The sequence below is a fragment of the Podarcis pityusensis genome (assembly GCF_964106645.2).
Source record: "Podarcis pityusensis genome assembly, chromosome: 14".
Classification (NCBI taxonomy): Eukaryota; Metazoa; Chordata; class Lepidosauria; order Squamata; family Lacertidae; genus Podarcis; species Podarcis pityusensis.
This window is the reverse complement of record NC_138039.1, coordinates 42,707,576-42,728,046: the sequence shown is the minus strand read 5'-3', so window position 1 is coordinate 42,728,046 and position 20,471 is coordinate 42,707,576. Positions and strand designations below refer to the sequence as shown.

Below are 20,471 nucleotides of genomic sequence, written 5' to 3'. Positions count from 1 at the left end.
AGATTCTGGGCTAGACCCTTTAATACCAATTTGTGCTCTTTTCATAGAGAATTTGCTTTCTGCCTTTCTTTTGTGGGAAGCTGCTCTTTTTTGAAAATTGGCTTGGGTTGGGGGCATTCAAAGCTGCAACCCTCTGCACACTTTCCTGGGAGTAAATCTCATGGAATACAGTAGGACGTTCTTCTGAATAAACATGTCAAATGGCATAATTTTATTGACTGCTGCGAGACATCACCTTGCCACCAAAGGTCCGTATAGTTAAAGCTATGGTTTTCCCAGTAGTGATGCATGGAAGTGAGAGCTGGGCCATAAAGAAGGCTGATTGCCGAAGAATTGATGCTTTTGAATTATGGTGCTGGAAGAGACTCTTGAGAGTCCCATGGACTGCAAGAAGATCAAACCTATCCATTCTAAAGGAAATCAGCCTTGAGTGCTCACTGGAAGGACAGATCCTGAAGCTGAGGCTCCAAGACTTTGGCCACCTCATGAGAAGAGAAAACTCCCTGGAAAAGACCCTGATGTTGGGAAAGATTGAGGGCACAAGGAGAAGGGGACGACAGAGGACGAGATGGTTGGACAGTGTTCTCAAAGCTACCAGCATGAGTAGCTTTGCGGGAAGCAGTGGAAGACAGGAGTGCCTGGCGTGCTCTGGTCCATGGGGTCACGAAGAGTCGGACACGACTAAACAACAACAATAGTCCGACCCACCCACCCACCATGGTGATGTTTTGATACCAAAGGGTTTTTTTGTGATTGGCATCTCTCAAATTTGTCCATTTTAAATTTTTATTTAAAAAACATGTTTGGGGATTTTTTTGTTGCTAATGTTAATGATGAAAATTGAGTGATAAAAATGATTGAAAACAGTATGCAACAGCTGATGGGAAAGCCTTTTGGAAGGCAGCCTTGAGAACTACAGCTTTTGCCACACCCACTTTCGCTCTCTATGCCTACCATGATATGCAGCCCTTGGAGGCTTGGGTGTGGGTCACTGCGGCCCTCAATCTGCCCCCCCAAAGGGCTAGGCGCCACTGGCATACATCAAAGGTCACAAGGATTATTACTGCATAACGTTTAAGTTATCAAAAGTACAGTGGAAAGGTATAAGAAGGCATGAAGAACTTAGCAAGGTACACAAAAACCAGAACTTAGGAAGGTACAATAACTAGAGATAAGTGACATTTGAGGCTGGAATATAAGTATAAAACTATTACTAGAGGTGTGGTAATTTGAGGGGATTCTGCAATCTGGAAGGTGGGTATGTTTAAATGGGAACAGGTGGGAATAACCTTGATAATGATAAGAGAAGGCATCATGACCACATTTGACATTTGGGTAAAACATATCTGGGAATGAGAAGGAGAGAAAGGGGGCCAGTTCTGAAAATTCAAAGATCTCTTGCAAGAATATATATATCTGTTCTTCTGTTCCGCTCCCCCGCCCCCAAATGTGGCTCTTTAATTTCTTCCATAAATCCTGCTTACTTTCACTCTTAAAATGACTTTGCTGTTCGGTTCAAAGGGTGGTCAGTATACCACGGACCAGGTTTTGCCCTGTGGGAGGGATTTGTAGGACTAGTCAGGAACACAGCCTGTCCATTTTTAAAGCCTCTGGGTGTAATATACCGATAGGGTTGAAAATGAACTGTGACTTTTATAAGATGCAGTCGTATGTCGGAAGTTGAACGGAATCTGTTCTGGAAGTCCGTTCGACTTCCAAAACGTTCAGAAACCAAAGCGCGGCCTCTGATTGGCTGCAGGAAGCTCCTGCAGCCAATCGGAAGCCGCAGGAGCCCCATCAGACATTCGGCTTCCAAAAATAGTTCTCAAACCGGAACACTCACTTCTGAGTTTGCGGCATTCGAGAACCAAAACAATCGAGAACTAAGCTGTTCGAAAACCAAGGTATGACTGTGCTTCGAATGCAAGCTGGAACAGAGAGAGTGAGAGACAGGGAGCCATTGTGGGGTAGCGGCCAGAGTGGTTGGACTGAGGTCTGGGAGACTGGGGATCTAGACCCCTCACAGCTATGAAGCTCACTGGGTGACCTTGGGTCAATCACAGTCTCTTTGCCTTAACACCAGGATTGTTGTGAGGATAAAATGGGGGGGGGGGGGACCATGTACACCACCCTGAGCTCCTTGGAAGGGAGAGAAATGAAATAAATTGTGTGTGTAATAAATAAAAGAAAGCCATCAGGCTTTAAGATCTATTGATTCCATCTGGGTAGGAAACTCTAGTCCTTGGAGACAGGGTACACTCGATCAGCCTGGTGGGAGATTAGGCACCTTGTGCTCAGAAATACTTTTATTTATAACCTTGTTTATGTCTCTTTAAAGAAGGAACATGACACTAAATTCACATGGCTGAAAGAAGCTATGAAGGCTAGAAGGTAACAGTTCTTGAAAGAATCCCCCCACCTCCCTTATATACTGTTAAGACATTGCATATCCAGAGGTTACAAGCATCTGAAATCAATACAGAGTGAAGCCAAGATATAAATTATTGTGTTCAGGGTGCTCTGGAGCTTTTCATGTTGCTTAGGACTAGATGACCGTAGGGGTGCTTTCCAACTCTGCAATTCTATGAATCTATGAATCTAAGTAAGCCATGTTGATCACAGTGGGACTTACCTCTGAGTAAATATGGCCTGTACGAGGCAAATTCTCAGGGTAAGTGAAAAAGAATGGCGCACTATTGGATTTCCCTGCTATATGTGTCTACTAAATAATTTGTAAGTTGTCATGACAGAAGACACTGGCTGGGCTAGAAGTGAGCTCTGGAAACATGTGCTTGTTTGACTAGTTAAATGGTTTTCTTCTTGAACTCTAACTAGCCTGCAAAACATTCAAGAATCTTAGGACACCTTCAGAAGACTAGCACAGTTATTCTGTCACGAGCTTTTAGCACACCAAGAGTCTACTTTATCAGATTCATTCCTCCAATGAATTAGTCTGCCATCCTGACCCCACTCAGCTGGAAGCCCCATTTGATTCAGTAAAACTTACTTCTGAGTAGACGTGGTTAGGATCACACTGTTACATTTCTTACCTGCTGAAAGCTCCCACCACAAATAAGGCTGCAATGACTTGCTTGGGTGTAAGAGCCATTGAACTCTGAGGGCTTACAACCAAGTATATTTGTACAAGTTAGTTGGGATAATTATTAATCTTTATGGCAACATGAGACTTCACCCCCCCCCCCGCTAGTCTTACAACAGCTCACATAGCCTACCATTCTTCCATGCATCTCATCAAACTGTTGGCATTCTCCTGATAATTAAAAGCAGGGCTATCTGCAACAACTTCAAAGAGAGTTTGTATTTTACATGTCTTTAGATTAGTTTTTATTTTTATTATTTTATTTTATTTTTCATTCTCTTGTTTTATCATTCAGGTGTTCACCATCCTGGGCTCCTTTGGGTGGAAGGGCAGGATAGACACTTAATAAATAAATAGACACTGGTTTTACCTACCTGTTCTTCTAGTGGTCTCTCTACACTTAATTCTCTGTTGTGTAAAGCTTTATCTAGAAAAGACACACATATATACATATAATTGTGGTATGCAGTCTCTCTCTCTCTCTCTCTCTCTCTCTCTCTCTCTCTCCCTCTCGCACACACACACACACACACACACACTAACAATAAACAAGTTATAGTATTAAACAATCTACCCTTAATACCCTGCATGTATTTAAACATCAGTTCCTGGGATATAAATATTGAAGATGCTGAAGCTAAATCTGTAATCCTATGCATACTTTTCAGGAGGTAAGCCCCACTGAACTTCTGAGGAAATATGCATAGGATTACATTGTACGTCACAGAAAGGAAGGAGGGTACAGTTTGCCTGGTTCCTGCCTTTGTTTAGGAAATTAGCCTTGAATATCTCCTTCACGCTGGACTGTTCCTACGTTTTCTCAAGCAGAAAACCAACACACACACGCATAAAAAAGAAAAACCTCACATAAGCGCTGGACTAAAATAGCAGTAATCTAATCGGATTGGAATAATCAAGAGCTTAAAAGATTTTATGACATTCAGAGCAATCCCCACAAAGAGAGACGTGGAAAACTGCTGCACTACAGATCAGGCTGTCTCAGAATACACTCCAGAATGAAGAAAATCTAGCATAAAAAAAGAGAATACACATTCATTTCCTTCCAATTATCTGGGGTGGGTGTGGGTGGGTGGAAGAGAAATATGCAATTTTGCTTTTTACCTTGGCACACTTATCCACCTTGTTCAGCTATGACCCTTGGCAGTGGTTTCAAAACAGAATGGCGTGTAATATGTAAATAGTCACTATAGGAAGCTGGATCAACTTGGTTAAATAAAATAAAATAAAGTGTCCCAGTTCTCACAGCTATGCGGGAATGACTGATCAGAAGAGATGACCCACCTACCCAACACTGGGAAGTTTTAAAATAGGGGCTATGCCTTTTAAAATAGATGCTATACCTTTTACCTTTTAAAATACCTACCTCCTCTAGTGCCCTCGGGCTTGGGGAATCCATGTGCCTGGCCTACAATCAGTGCCAGCACCGGTATCAATAAAGACAGCTTGAGAAGCATCCTCCCGTGTGTTAGGTCTTCTTTGCTGCTCTGACCTTGGCTTTGGAGAAAGGTTTGCGGCAAAACCAGAGAGGAGAGGATCCCCTGGCTGCTCCAGCAAGATAAAAAAATGCTTCCCTCCCTTCTTTCCAGCAGGCTTTGTGTGTCTATGCCTCCCTTGGCGGACCTAGACTGAACCCAACTGGCAGCGGTACCTCGCCCGCCGCAATGGGAGCTGTCCAGCACTCTTGGTGCTGAAATCACAGGAGCCGCAGCTGCAGCTCACTGCTCCGGGATAAGGCTCGAACCCTTATTGCTCAGCCTCCTCCTCTTCTTCCCTTGCCCTGATCGATAGGCGAGCGAGGTCCTTTCCCCGCTGAAAGCTCCGGACGGGGTGGGAGGAGAAAGAAGGGGAGGAGATCGGGGAGGAGAATGGGAGGGAGGGGGGCTGCGGATGTGGGAGCATGCGTGCACCACCTGGACCTACACGCAGCTCCCTAGCCCAGCCCAGCCTGTTGGATAAAGCTGCTCTATCCGAGCCAGCAGCAAGCCTTGAAATCCACAGGCAGGGGATTCCTGCCTCCGGAATTGCATGCATACAAAATCTCCACCCACAGAACGCCCCTGTGCCCATTCCAAGCAGAGGAAAAGGTCAAGAGCGTCGACGGTGATCTATATCTCTATTCTGCAAGCGGCATCTGTTTAAGTGATGTGCAAGGCATATGATTCACATTTATGACGTGCAGCAGCTTGGCTTCTCAATCACGAAGGCTGGAGAGTGAGAACAGCATTGTTTCATCTGTTAGGCGATTTATTTATTTTTTAAGGGGGAAGGCTGTTAAGGCAGAATCTGGGAACCTCAGCCAATCTGGTGAGCTTTCTGGAGAAAGACTCCATCTGCAGACAGTATAGAAAAGCAAGTTGTTGCAAAGAATGGGTTTTCCCTTGGCAAAATTGAGACCCGTTGCAGCAGCAAGCGAGCATAATAGCTAAATCACCACCCCCACATTCTTCCCTTCTGCACAGAGCAGTTTCATCTTTCCTGAGCTGCAGGGCATGATATATCAGTTTAGCCACAGTTCACCTTTTATCATCTATCTTGTGAAGAGCAGAAATGTGCGTGCATACACAGACATACACACATGTTTGAGAAGTGAAAAAAGATCTTTTTAAGGCTTCTTTATGAGTTTTCAAAGATCAGGATCAGAGATGTATTTTAACAGTAACCAGAGAGTCTTGTGGCGCCTTCAAGGCCAACAAATTTATTGTGGCACAAGCATTTGTGGACTGCAGTTCACTTCACCGGATCCATGATGTTTTACAGGTAGACATGCACATTTTTTGGGGTGTGTGTGGAATGGCAAACAGTGGGAATACAGGGAAAAGAAACACATAGAAACGCAGACAGTAATAATTGGTTGCTGCTTTGCTTCTGGGCCCAATTCAAGGTGCCGACATTAGTGCTTAATGCCCTAATCTACCCAGGTCCCAAATACCTGAAAGGCCGCCTCCCTCCCTACAGACCTTCTTGGGTGTTAATAGTGGCAGAGGGCTTCTTATTGCTTGTTCCCATGCCCTCAGAAGCTTGGGGTGAAGGAGGCCCAGAAGAGGGCCTTCTCCGTGGCAGCTCCAAGTTGTGAAACTTTCTCCCCACAGAGCTGCATTTGGCATTTTCATTATACAGCTTTTAATAAATACCAAACACACCTCTTTTAAAGAACCACCTTATTCTGTGGTTGTAAGTTGTTTTAAACTGCTTTTAACATTGTGTTTTAATTGTTGTAACCTGCCCTGAGACCTAAATAATACCGTATTTTTCGCACCATAGGACGCACCGGACAATAGGATGCACTTTGTTTTAGAGGGGGGAGAACAAGAAAAAAATTTTCTCCCCCTCTCTGCCCAATGCCCCTTCAGCGAAGCGGCAGGAGGCGCTGCGCAGAGAGGGGGAGAACTTTCCCCCTCTTGTTTTCCCGCTCTAAAACAAGGTGCCGTTTAAGGTGCGTTCAGGCGGCTACCTTGGAAGCCTGGAGAGCGAGAGGGGTCGGTGTGCACTGAGCTCTCCAGGCTTCAGGTTCCTTTCGACCTGCTCTTTGGGGCTGGCGGGGGGAAGCCCACCACCAGCCACAAAGAGCAGGTCAGGGAGCAGCAGAAAGGCGCAGCAGAGAGGCTCCTGCCATACCTGCGCGTCACCTCTCCAGCCGGGAGAGGGTCGCGGGGTGCTTCTTTAGCCCTGCGACCCTCTCCCGGCTGGAGAGGTGACGCGGGGCTGTAGAGGCTCCTGCCATAGCCGCGCGTCACCTCTCCAGCCGGGAGAGGGTCGTGGGGGCCTGCTTTAGCCCCGCACGCGCTCTCCTGGCTGGAGAGGTGACACGGGGCTGTAGAGGCTCCTGCCATAGCTGCGCGTCACCTCTCCAGCCGGGAGAGGGTCGCGGGGCTATGGCGTCTTCGCTCCATAGGATGCACACACATTTCCCCTTCATTTTTGAAGGGGAAAAAGTGCGTCTTATAGAGCGAAAAATACGGTAATAATAATGATAGCATGAGTTTGACCAAACTGCGGGAGGCAGTGGAAGACAGGAGTGCCTGGCGTGCTCTGGTCCATGGGGTCACGAAGAGTCGGACACGACTAAACGACTAAACAGCAGCAACAACAACAACAACAATAATAATGATATATTTTATGCGGTGAATATTGTAACATAACTCATGGGGCCGTCTTGGTAGTTCCAGGAGCTCAGAGTCCAAAATCTTATTAATCAGCCTGAAACCTTAGCTATCTACAAACATATTTTTGTGTGTGTGTGTTCACGTGTGTGTGCATGAATGCTTTCACTCTTACTTAGTTATGAAGAAAAAGTTATGGCACTTTGCACATAGAAGCTGTCTTTGAACATATGCCTGAGTTTGCTCAGAAGGATACTTTGTACATGCTCAATAGTGAACTTGTTACAGCTTCATATTTATGGCTGAAGGTAGTGATGGTGTATTCTGGCTTTCTTACTATCATGCAGATTACAAAATGAGAATAGTACATTGTGGAATCTGAGTTCTGTTTTAAGCCCTAGAAAATCCTCATAATTGTACTGATAACTGAGAGATCCCAAAGCTTCCTTGGTGTGGCCACCTTTAGTAAGGTATCACTAGAAATCTGTCTAAACCAAAGATACTGTATAATTCTGAGACAGAAAACCAGGCAGATCAATTTCCAGGCCCCATGTGGCATGGTTTTCCTTCCCGTCATTGTGCTTCTAGGCTAATGATCATGTAGCTTTAAATTAGGTTCCCAAATTTGCTAACACAATCAAAAAGAAATTTGTCTCCCACAGCTGCCTTTCCTTCTTCCGCTGTAATTACTCTATGCTCTTTTGACAACTCCTTATTCCTAGCCCAATGCTGAGCAATAAACCTTCCAAATTCAGTCAATTATGAGCGGCCGAAGGCAAATTAATGAATTGCCAAAGATCTGCTTGGGATGCTGCCATGATTCTTGGGCATTAAAAATAACAAAATCAGGGAAATGAGATGAATAACATTGAAATAGGGGGAATGTAATAAGCCTGAGGGTCAGTGTGGTGCACTGCATTGAATGCTGCCTTTTGACCAAAAATACATTTTAAAAGTGCTATATAGAGCATTTTGGGATGGCACTGGACAGTGAAATTTAGGTTCCTCAGAACTGCAGCTCTCATTTAAGAAAGCACACACACACACAAAACAAGTTTCCAGCACTAGTGGCTGTGGAGATGCGTTTGGGGTAGGTTATTGTAATCCATTTTCTGCTTGTGATGGGTGCAGATTTGTTTACATACACTGAGCTCCTCTGTTTGCAAAGGCTTCTGTATTCATCTCAGTGGAGTATACAGTGACATCCATCCAAAGGGCTGCGCACACCAAGAGACTCCTGCCATTCAAATTAATTCATGGGGCTCATAGGAAAGGAACTCTTAGGAATCCTATGAATGACAGGCTGAGAATGGATAGTTGTCACACAGAGTTGAAGGTGGTTTGAAAGGGAGATGGTTGTTAATGAGGAAGTCTACACTCATCCTATGTTTCCCTCTAATAAACAGGGGCTGCATGGTTCTGTTGTCTTTTCCAAGACTTGCAGTACCTGCTTGACCAGAGATGATACTGTGACCCCAAAAATATTGGTGTGTTCCAAAGAAAAGGAAACATCCCTCAAACCATTTTCAGCTCTCTTTAAAAACAACTACTACCGTATGTCTCTAGGCTAAATCCACAAGAAAACCCAGTCCAGACAGCAAATTTAATTTTTTTGCAATTTGGAATGATGTTCTGTGTTCTTGCTGGAGCCTCAGTAACTGTTTGACCTGCCAGTAGGTATTATGAGACACAGTTCTTTGACTCAAGAGGAAAGCTGTGGTTGTACGTTTCCAAGCACAATTAAAAGTGTTGGTGCTGACCTTTAAAGCCCGAAATGGCCTCAGTCCGGTATACCTGAAGGAGCGTCTCCACCCCCATCATTCTGCCTGGACACTGAGCTCCAGCGCCGAGGGCCTTCTGGCAGTTCCCTCACTGTGAGAAGCCAAGTTACAGGGAACCAGGCAGAGGGCCTTCTTGGTAGTGGCACCCGCCCTGTGGAACGCCCTCCCACCAGATGTCAAAGAGAAAGAAAATTGTAAACATTTGAAAACGTTTGTAGGTTTGAATTGAAATGCTTTGTAATGTGAAAATAAGGAAGCGCTTTACATATAAGGAGGTAATTCTCATAAAAAAGAAGAAGATTTAAGGTAAAAAAGTGATTATAGAAATGCGAGAATTTAGTAAAAGGTGTTTGGAAGTCAGAAAGAGGGAGGGAAGGAAGTTGATGCTCTGTCTGAGCAATGCTTTATGTTATAGATTTGTGTAATGACACGTAATTAAATATGGAAAACGGAATAAAAATTATTTAAAAAGAAAAAGGGGACATCAAACAATTTATGTATACTTAAATTCCACAAAACAGTTAGCATACCTGTTCCTTATAGATAGAATCCATTTTACTACTTTGCCCTTTCAACTCCTGATCTATCCATTGTGTTCATGGATGAGGTTGTTTTCATTTATGGTACTTTTTGTGGTTCTGACACCTTGCGTATTTGCTAGATACTGTAGCTCTCAGTAGTCACTGTGCTGGGAAGCGCGGTGGGAAATGCAAAATATCACCGTTCACATCATTCTCTCTTACCCAAGAATTGCTTAAAAGCAAAGAGCAAGCAGAGGACCTGCAAGGATGACCAGGAAAGGAATAACGCACTGCCCTCGCAGCCAGTTTTTGAGTGCTGGAAGGAGGAGACCGCCAGATGCAGCTGAAACAGCAGCCAAGCAAAGCAGCTGAATCACAATAATGGGAAATTGTAGCAGAGTTTCAAGTTTTTGCGGCAGCCTCTGACAACCAGATTTCCCAGAGGGGCCAATTTAAAGCAAAGCTCAGTGCAGAAGGCCAAGCCAGTTCTCTGCCACACCACACGCGCTTGGCGCTTGAGGTGTACTCACAGCTGAAAGCATCACACACGCACCATTCTGTCTTGGAACAGAATGAGATTCTCCATGTGCTCCTCTTCCCTCCTGTCCCAAAACAAGCGAATGTCTTAACATGCATATTTTACATCAGTGCTTAAGGTCTTAACCTACGTATTTTAATTGTTTTATATCTGTATTATTTACCGTGCTCTAGTTTATAGAGTTTAATTTTAACCTATGTATATTTGCATGTTCTCTATCACGGTATATGTCCGTATTTCTGGTCTGTGAGCGTAATAAATTGATTCATTCAGCAGCGAGAAGACTGCCTTCCAATGGAAGTCCAGACCCCTGCAATGCAGGAAAAGCTTCTGAGGCATCCATGAAAGATGGCTTGCCTGCCTTCCTTGTTAAAACTATACCAGGGGATAGGACTTCATGCCAGTTTAAGTCTCCCCTGACAAGACAGAAGTACTGTTTTTGTGGGACAGGAGGCAGGCGGGTGTGGAGAACTCCCTGGTCCTGAATGGGGCAACTGTGCCCCTGAAGGATCAGGTGCGCAGCCTGGGAGTCATTCTGGACTCACAGCTGTCCATGGAGGCACAGGTCAATTCTGTGTCCAGGGCAACTGTCTACCAGATCCATCTGGTACACAGGCTGAGACCCTACCTGCCCGCAGTCTGTCTCGCCAGAGTGGTGCGTGCTCTAGTTATCTCTCGCTTGGACTACTGCAATGCACTCTATGTGGGGCTACCTTTGAAGGTGACCCGGAAACTACAACGAATCCAGAATGCGGCAGCTAGACTGGTGACTGGGAGCGGCCACTGAGACCATATAACACCGGTCTTGAAAGACCTACACTGGCTCCCAGTACGTTTCCGAGCACAATTCAAAGTGTTGGTGCTGTCTTTTAAGGCCCTAAACGGCCTTTGCCCAGTATACCTGAAGGAGCGTCTCCACCTCCATCGTTCTGCCCGGACACTGAGGTCCAGCGCCGAGGGCCTTCTGGTGGTTCCCTCACTGTGAGAAGCCAGGTTATAGGGAACCAGGCAGAGGGCCTTCTCGGTAGTGGTGCCCACCCTGTGGAACGCCCTCCCACCAGATGTCAAAGAGAAAAGTAACTACCAAACTTTTAGAAGACATCTGAAGGCAGCCCTGTTTAGGGAAGCTTTTAATGTTTAATAGGTTCATTTTAGTGTTTTGCTGCAAGCCGCCCAGAGTGGCTGGGGAAACCCAGCCAGATGGGCGGGGTATAAATAATAAATTATTATTATTATTATTATTATTATTATTATTATTATTATTCCCCTTCAAGAATGCAGCGGGGAGGTAGGATGGGGACAAAATCAGAATTAGTTGGCTCTGCCTATCATCGGCTGTGTCCCCTCCCCACTTTCTACCCTACCAGTCTCCATGGGTGCCAGCCACTCTTGGACATTTTCTAGCAGGAAATGGTGGGCTGATTTTAGTCCAGGAGTAGTAAGTTGCTGACCAATCTTTTGTTAGATTCTGCTTGAGGAACAACCTCACTCACTGTATCCAGGATCCTGGCTTATACTGAGTGAAATCACTGATCATGGAAGAAAGTTCCTACTTCTTCATTTACTGCATAGTTATTCTATGGATCTCATTCCCACAGGAGTCAGTGATGGCCACCAATTTGGATGGCTTTTAAAAAGCATTAGACCAATTCATGGAACAGAGATGACAGCTGTCTTCTGCCTCACCGTTTCTGAATACAAGTTGCTGGAAGCCACAGGAGGGGAGAGTATTCTTGTGCTCGAATCTTGCTTGCTGGTTTCTCACAGGCATTTGGTTGGCCACTGTGTACTCTTAAATTATTATTTTAAAAGTTGTGTCGTGGTGCCACCTTCTGGCTCCCCGGGATCTATTCATGAGGAGCGTCGGCAATATTAACATCATGCGCTACTGTATTCTCAAGTTCCAAATGCTACCAAAATCACAACAATTCATGTATCTCTGAGGCAAAGGGCTGTTTTCGGTCACAGTGCAAATTCTAGGAGACCTCTTCCTGTGGTTGGGTGATTTAAATGTTCTCCTAGCCTTTTAACAGACTGGGAAACATGAAGTGGGGACAGGAAAACTGTGGTCCTCCAAATGTTTTCAGACTCCAGCTCCCATAATCTCTGATCACTGGCTATGCTGTCTGGGGCTGATGGGAGTTTGAGTCAACATCTGGAGACATGGATTCTTCATGCTTGATATAAAGGCTCCCCTAGGCAATGATTCCATGCCACCCTAATGTACTCGTGCACATTTACATACTTTATTGCTGGATCTTCTGATATTTTGGTCCAAGTCTGGTTTAAAGATCCATAAGAGGAGAGAGCAGCCACTTGCCGGGAACTGGCAGTTGATTATGCACTGGGGGAAGGGGGGCTGGAGTCTAACTTGGGGGGGCAGTGGTTTGTGGGGAACTGTACCAGCCAGGAGACCAGGAGAGTCAGAAGGAGAGGACTCTCCAGCTCTGGAGCACAGGATGGGTTGGAAGAAGAGGAGGAAGAGTCAGGCAAGTGAAGGGCTGGGTGCTTTCCCATCCTCTCCTGCACCACTGTCTCCCAGAACTACGTACGAGGGGATTGAAGAGGGAAAATAAAAGGAAGCTTCCACACAGGCATAGTCTCCCCTGTTGCTGCAAATGCTGTATAGAGCACAAATTGGGGAATAGCTGCCTGGACGTTAGACTAGTGTGTGGGGGTATTCAGACAATAGAGTTAACTATCTGCTGTGTGCATTCCTTTGGTTGGGGAATGACCATGACAGCAGCTATAAGTCGGTCATCTTCAATTAGCATCTGGACCGTAGACTGAGCAGGCACATGGGTGACATGAGGTGCTTCCAGGCTGTTGCTGTTTTCAGATGGGATTTAATATCTATCTATCTATCTATCTATCTATCTATCTATCTATCTATCTATCATCTATCTATCTATCTATCTATCTATCTATCTAAATAAATTTTCTTTTCTCATAACAATTATTCAGTTTCATCATTTAACATCCATTTTCTACTTTCCCCCCTCCCTGTTGACTTCCCCCAACTTCCATTTCTGGTTTGTTACATCGAATGCTACATCCTGCTGTTTTTACATAATGGTCTGTTATCACTAATTATATTTCTTGTTCTCTGTAAATAAAGTTGTAAATGTTTATTTAAATCCTGCCAATGAGTCTATTTTTTGTTGTTGATTCTGCAAGTATGTTGTAAAGGGTTCCTATTCTTTTCCAAAACCGCTATTGTCCTTTTCATGCAATTTGTCCGTTAATTTGGCCAGTTCTGCATAGTTCATCAGTTTTTCTTGCCATTGTTCTTTAGATGGTATTTCTCCAGTCTTCCAGTTTTGTGCTATTAAGATTCTTGCTGCCATAGTCGTGTATATTAATAATGTCCGATTTTCCTTTGGCATTTATTGTCCTAGAATACCTAACAAAAAGGCTTCTGGTTTCTTCACAAAAGTTAATTTAAACATTTTTTCCCCAATTCATTATATTTCATATATTTTTAAAAATAATCTTACAATCCCACCACATGTGATAAAATGTTTTCAGATGGGATTAAATCAAGTGCTGGGATAGCTCAGTCAGTAGAGTGTGAGATTCTTAAACCTAAGGTCGTGGGTTTGAGCCCCACATTGGGCAAAAGATCGCTGCATTTCAGAGGGTTGGGGTCCCATCCAACTTACAATTCAATGATAAACTTTGTGGTGCTGTTACAGCTGATGGGGAGGCTCTTCTCCAAAAGATCTTATTGCAAGAAGGAAAGTGACCAGAAAATGCACTGCAAAGTATAGATAACACTTGCTTTGACACAAGGTTATCCAATCACCTGCTTAACAAACAGCAGAGGTCTTCTAACATCTCCACAAACTTTGTGCAAACAGATCTAGATGAATGTTCAATAAACAAATTGTCTAGCAGCCCAGCTCAGCATATGTTCACTCAAAAACAACAAATCCCACAGAAAGCAATAGGGCTTTCTATCCCTAGTGCTAAGTTTGATTTGTTTCAAAGAATTTCCCATAAAAACTGCAAAAAGACCAATAGGAATTATAGTGTGGTGGCACCATCCTTTAGAACTTCCTCTCATTACATACCAGACGTGTATTAGATGACACAGGGTTTTGTTCTTGATTTTATTGCCTTTTAGTGGGCTGGGTCTGTTTTTATATACAGTATGGCTAGAATGATAGAATTGTAGAGTTTGAAGGGACCCAAAGGCTCACCAAGTCCCAACACCCCTGCAATGCAGGAATCTCAGCTAAAGCGTCTATGACAGATGGCCATTCAACCTCTGCTTTAAAACATCCAAGGAAGGAGAGTCCACAACCTCCTGAGGGAGACCATTCCACGGCCGAACAGCTCGTAGTGTTTGGAAGTATTTCCTGATATTTAGTAGGAATCTTCTTTCTTGTAACTTGAAGCCACCAGTTCGAGTCCTACCCTCCAGACATGGGTGTAGACAAAGTTGTTGAGCTTTTTTAGGAGATCACCTGCCCTGCCCCCAAAAGCTGTTGGAGGGCAGGCATCTGCTGTGGGGTGGGTGGGTGGGTCAGAACCACAGTTAATAGCGTACTTTCAATGCTCCCCTGCCCATCACCCCTTGGCTATGCCCACGCCTTCTTGAGATATTTGAATATGGCTATCCTATCTCCTCTCAGTCTCCTTTTCCCCAGGCTGAACACCCAACCCCTTCAACCAATTTCTCACAAGGCTTGGTTTCCAGAATCTTGGTCATCTTGGCCACCCTCAGGAGCAGGAGAAAAACAAGCTTGTTCCCTCTTCCGTGGGGCAGCCCTTGAGATATTTGAAGATGGCTCTCCTATCTCATCGTTTGTGTAGTTGTCTATATCCTAGTACTTATGTATTTTAGGCTCTTCTTTCTTCTCTTTAATGCACAGTTTTTGTAAGCTGTTCTGAGTTTCGTTTCTGGGATGGGGAAAAAACCTAATAAATAATAACAACATTTTCATTTGTTGAGATTTGTAAAAATGTTACATGGAAAAAATACGAGAGACATTACACATACTTCTGTAAAACAAGAAAATCTTTAATAAATAACAACAACAACAACAACAACAATAATAATAATAATAGAATATGTGTTTTTGGCAGTTCTATCCTCTTCCTCAATGCCTGGTTTTTGTAAACTGCTCTGGGTGCTGTTTCTGGGATGGGGAAAAAACCCCCAATACAGTCATACCTCTTGTTATGTTCGGTTCGGGTTACGTCTTTTCAGGTTGCGTCCCGCGGCAACCTGGAAGTACCGGAAAGGGTTACTTCTGGGTTTCGCTGCTTGCACATGCGCAAAACCAGTGAATCGCAACCTGCGTGTGCGCAGACGCGGGTTGTGTCCCTTTCAGGTTGCAAATGGGGCTCCGGAATGGATCCCGTTCGCAACCAGACGTACCACTGTAAATAATAATAATAGCACATGTGTTTTTGGCTGTTCTATTCTTCTCCTTAATGCCCGGTTTTTGTAAGTTGCTCTGAGTTTCATTTTTGGGATGGGGAAAAACCTAATAATTAATTAATTATTAATAATAATAATAATAGATAAAAATAAAAATAGCACCTATGTGTTTTAGGCTGCTCTATCCTCCTCTTTAACGCCCGGTTTTTGTAAGCCGCTCTGAGTTTCCTTTTCGGGGTGGTGGTGGGGAAATCTAATAAATAATAATAATAATAATACTGTAATAATAATAGATAAAAATAAAAATAGCACTTATGTGTTTTAGGCTGTTCTATCCTCCTCCTTAATGCCTGGTTTTTGTAAGCTGCTCTGAGTTTCATTTTTGGGATGGTGAAAAACCTAATTAATAATAATAATAATAATAATAATAATAGATAAAAATAAAAATAGCACTTATGTGTTTTAGGCTGTTCTATCCTCCTCTTTAACGCCCGGTTTTTGTAAGCCGCTCTGAGTTTCGTTTTCGGGATGGGGGAAAAAAACCTAATAAATAATAATAATGTCAGAATAAAAATAAAAAGGATAAAAATAACTTCTCCCCGCAGCGCCTGGCTCTCCCTCTAGATCCCAGCCCGGCCGCCTCCTCCTCCGCCTCCCTGCCCGGCGCCTTCCTCGAGAGGAAGCCCTCCTGGGGGCGGCGAGCGGCCTTCTCCGCCGACCGAGGCGGCCCGGAAGTGCGCGCTGAGGCGGCAGCGGCGGCTGGCAGGCCGGCGTCTCTTCTCCCTGGGCCGGGGCGTCAGGCTCGGGGCCTCCCCTTCCGGGCTGCGACAGCGGCCCCGGGCAGCCGTGGCGCCGGCCCGGGCATGAGCGACGTGGTGGAGCGGACGCTGAGCGCCTTGCCCGGCTTGCTGGGGCAGCACGAGCCGGGGGCTGGGCTGGGCGGCGGCGGCGGCGGCGGCGGCGGGGGAGGACCCGGCCGGAGCTCGGCCACCTCTCGCCTCGGCGGCCTCATCCGGAGCATCACCGCGCTCGCCTCCAAACATGTACGCGGGGGTTGGGGCTGCGGGGCCTGGTTTGCCTCCTTGGGAACCGGCGGGGCTTTGCTTCCGAGTAGGGGAGGCCTTTGCTCGGCTTCCACCCGCAGCCGGGCTCGGGTCCCTCGTCAGCGCGGAGGAAATCTGGGGGATGGGTAGGGTGCGGCGAGAGTGCCTCTGGGCATGCACAGAGTGCCCCACGGTGCTGCTCGCCTCAGGACGCGGCCGAGGGCGAGCCTCCTTCAGCAGCGTCCTCGGAAGTTTGCATGTATGAAACGGCTTTGTTTTGGCAGCGTTTGTGTGGCAATATCGTGATGTTTTACGTGGCTTTTTAATTATTATTCATTCATTTATTATTATTTATTGAGTTTATATACCGCTCTATACCCGGAGGTCTCAGGGCGGTTCACAGAAAAGATCGCAGCGTATATAATCAGAATAAAAACAACCCAATAACAGCCCCCCACCCAGAAAAGAGCCACATTTGAAAAGGGTGTATAGGATGTCAAACAGATTATTTTATTATCGTTTACATATCATATTGTGGAAGTTTATGGAGTAATTTGCCAATCTTGGGGATTTTTTTTTTTTTAAAAAGATGCTTGCAACTTTTGAGGTGGGGAACGGTTGAATTAGGTTTTGTGGATTAGAAAGAGAGTTTAGTGCAGTAAAACAAGCACATTTTATCCGCTGTTATCAGTAGTGGGGTGGTAATTTTTTTGTTTTTAGGGAGTGCTTCTTTCTGCCCCTGACTGGCGCAAAATAAAGAATTTGAGACCAAAAAATCAAAAACAAAAATGAAGGTGGGGGGAGGTACCCAGGGTGTGTGCAGATGGAGAATATGATTCTAGGTTAGGAGGAATCCAAAAAGGGAATCCCTAGTTTATCAGGGCAGCAAGGGCAACTCGTCCTGTTGATCAGATGTGGGGCACTTAAGTTCCTGGGAGGGTTGCAGGTTTGGGGCCAAAGAAGGAAGAATATGACCTGTTAGATAGCTCCCAGGAAAGCAAGTTTTTTTAAAAAAGCTTTACAAGGTTGGAATGAACATTACAAATTTGCAAACGTGACCAGGATGCTCTGTTTCAGCATTTCATGCTGTCAAAACTGGTTATTTAAAAAGTTTGGTTCTTCGAAGTTTAGCCGTGATTCAGGCAAAGTTAGGCATTCTTTCATGCGCCTTGATTTCAGCGGGAGATTTACCAGTGCTTTTTTCTGGGAGGACGCAGGGGTACGCATACCCCTAAACATTTGGAGAATCTAAGTTTGGCCTCATTGAGGGGCAGTATTTCAATATGAGTAGGAAAATGTGAGTACCCATAAACATTTTTTTTAGGAAAAAAGCACTGGATCTAGGCATGTGTTTAACTTCCCATTGACAGCAGAAAATTGTTAAGGACATTATGGTAGGATGCATCAACAGATATGCAATAAGAGTATTATTATTTTTAAAAAATGAAATATTGTGTTGCATTGTGAAAAACTTTTTGACATCTAGATGGTGTGCTTAAAAAAACAGACCCAACTATATGCGGAAGTCCAATGTAATTGTATACACTATTGATGTATAGATGTCAAGAAAATAGGAATATTTTTTGGCTGACATATGTGACAAAGTGCCTTTTGTTTTATAGTTTTATGTCTAGTGAAGTAGTAAGTATTTACAAAATGCTTTGAATTTTTTCTTTACTAGGAGGAAGAAAAACTAATCCAACAGGAATTAAATAATTTAAAAGCAACAGTTTCTGCACCCACTACAACACTGGTAAGTTGTAAAAGAGAATGCCAATTGTGCCTGTCCTAGCGTTTGAACGATTTTTGCTAGTGGCGTATATGTTCCATGAGATATTCCACTAGAGCAGGGATGGGGAACCTTTGGCCCTCTTGATGTTGCTGGATTGCACCTGCCATCATCTACAACAGTAGAGTGTTGGTTTGAGGCTGGCAGGGAGTTGAAATCCATCAACATCAGGAGGGCCAATGGTTCCCCATGCCTGTTGTTGCTGCCACCCGTCTTTCTTGAGAGACAATGGAGTGTACCTCCAGGAGTGAAGTCAAACTGCTGCACCAAAGTGACTTCCACGGGGCGCAAGCCTGGGCAGTGTGCATGGAGGTCCTGGGCCCTCTTCTTGGCTTTGCTGATGGAAAGCAAAGCAATATGGCTCCAGCTTGGCTGCAGGAGTTGCTGAAAGGCTCCATCCACCCACCTTAGGGACTACACTCCAAATTTGTGTAGGACTTACTCCTTAGACTTTACTTCTCCCGCAAGGCATCAGAGGTTTAGGATCAGAGTTTAGGACCAGAGATTTAGGATGAGATCTACAGTGGACGCTCGGGTTGTGAACGTGATCCATGCGGGAAACACGTTCGCAACCTGCAGCGCCGCGTGTGCACACCCACGGGTTGTGATTCGGCGTTTCTGCGCATGCATGACCGCTGAAACCTGGAAGTACAGTGGTACCTCGGGTTAAGTACTTAATTCGTTCCGGAGGTCCGTTCTTAACCTGAAACTGTTCTTAACCTGAAGCATCACTTTAGCTAATGGGGCCTCCTGCTGCCGCCGCGCCGCAGGAGCACAATTTCTGTTCTCATCCTGAAGCAAAGTTCTTAACCCGAAGTAATATTTCTGAGTTAGTGGAGTCTGTAACCTGATGTATATGTAACCTGAAGTGTATGTAACCTGAAGCGTATGTAACCCGAGGTACCACTGTAACCCGTTCTGGTACTTCCGGGTTTTGACGCGTCCGTAACCCGAAAAAACGCAACCTGAAGCGTCTGTAACCAGAGGTATGACTGTAGTTAGACCTACCCTAGGCTATTTATCATAGTGGTGCAGTGGGACCTCCTTTGAATCCTATAGCTCTCCAATTGATGAATCTTCAGAATAGGATTGCACTCACTGTAATGTTAAAGAAAAGCTTGAAAATGGGGGGGGGGGGCTTAACGGAATCACAGCCTTAACCAGAGCAGGATTGAATAGTGAAAGTGCTCCCATGATTTTAAAAAGAAGATACCAGAAGTGGTCCTTAGTCTTTGCCATCTGTGGGTAATAGCTCCCGTGCCACATTCAGATAGTAGCAAATAATTGCTTCTTCTTTTATTTTTTGGTGTTGTATACAGCTTGCTAATTGTTTGCTGGAATTCATTAGCATTGTTAATGTTGATGCTCTTTGTAGAACTAGCACTTGAGAAGCCCACTTATTTCAGTTTGTGATTTGCTTCTTGCATTTCAGAAATTGATGAAGGAATGCATGGTGAGGCTGATCTATTGTGAGATGCTGGGCTATGAGGCCTCTTTCGGATACATCCATGCCATCAAGTTGGCACAACAAGGAAACCTTTTTGAGAAAAGGGTCGGTACGTATTCCAAAGCATCACGTGACAGTATGCTGCTCATCAAAACTCATGTATAACTGGTTGTCTTAGGACTGTGGCAGGTTCACTGGAACGCAAGAACTGAGCAGGTTGGTCCATAATAAGTCCTTTACTACCCATGATTTGCGGGATGCGGGTGGCGCTGTGGGTTAAACCAGAGCCTAGGACTTGCTGATCAGAAGGTCGGCGGTTCGAATCCCCGCAACGGGGTGAGCTCCCATTGCTCGGTCCCTGCTCCTGCCAAAATAGCAGTTCGAAAGCATGTCAAGTGCAAGTAGCTAAATAGGTAAGGTACCTTCCGGCGGGAAGGTAAACGGCGTTTCTGTGCGTTGCTCTGGTTCGCCAGAAGCGGCTTAGTCATGCCGGCCACATGACCCGGAAGCTGTACGCCGGTTCCCTGAGCTAATAAAGCGAAATGAGCGCCGCAACCCCAGAGTCGGCCACGACTGGACCTAATGGTCAGGTGTCCCTTTACCTTTACTTACCCATGATTTAATTCTGGATGATGGAGCCCAAAGTGGTAGATCATAAGAACTAGGCAGTACCTCCAGATTCAGTGAAGGCTTCTTAAACAGAGGGTGGAGCACCACCACCTATTTATGGGTAGTTTCTTCC

General features: G+C 45.0%; 2 protein-coding genes across 3 annotated transcripts in view; one reads left to right on the top strand and one right to left on the bottom strand.

Moving 5' to 3' along the window:
* SCG3 (secretogranin III) overlaps positions 1 to 5,103 on the bottom strand; it is a 49,235-nt gene extending 44,132 nt beyond the window's left edge. The window contains exons 1-2 of the mRNA XM_080980462.1: positions 4,485 to 5,103; positions 3,475 to 3,527 (exon numbers count right to left, since the gene is read on the bottom strand). Of these exons, the coding sequence (XP_080836588.1) occupies positions 3,475 to 3,527; positions 4,485 to 4,575 (144 nt within the window). The 5' untranslated portion in view covers positions 4,576 to 5,103. The remainder of the gene's footprint in view (positions 1 to 3,474; positions 3,528 to 4,484) is intronic.
* An 11,116-nt stretch (positions 5,104 to 16,219) lies between these two features.
* The window catches only part of AP4E1 (adaptor related protein complex 4 subunit epsilon 1), a 28,394-nt gene continuing 24,142 nt past the window's right edge, over positions 16,220 to 20,471 (top strand). The window contains exons 1-3 of one of the 2 annotated variants that reach the window (XM_080980296.1): positions 16,220 to 16,493; positions 18,175 to 18,246; positions 19,715 to 19,838. In XM_080980296.1, the coding sequence (XP_080836422.1) occupies positions 16,314 to 16,493; positions 18,175 to 18,246; positions 19,715 to 19,838 (376 nt within the window). In that variant the 5' untranslated portion in view covers positions 16,220 to 16,313. The remainder of the gene's footprint in view (positions 16,494 to 18,174; positions 18,247 to 19,714; positions 19,839 to 20,471) is intronic. The other variant, XM_080980295.1, reaches the window with a different exon arrangement.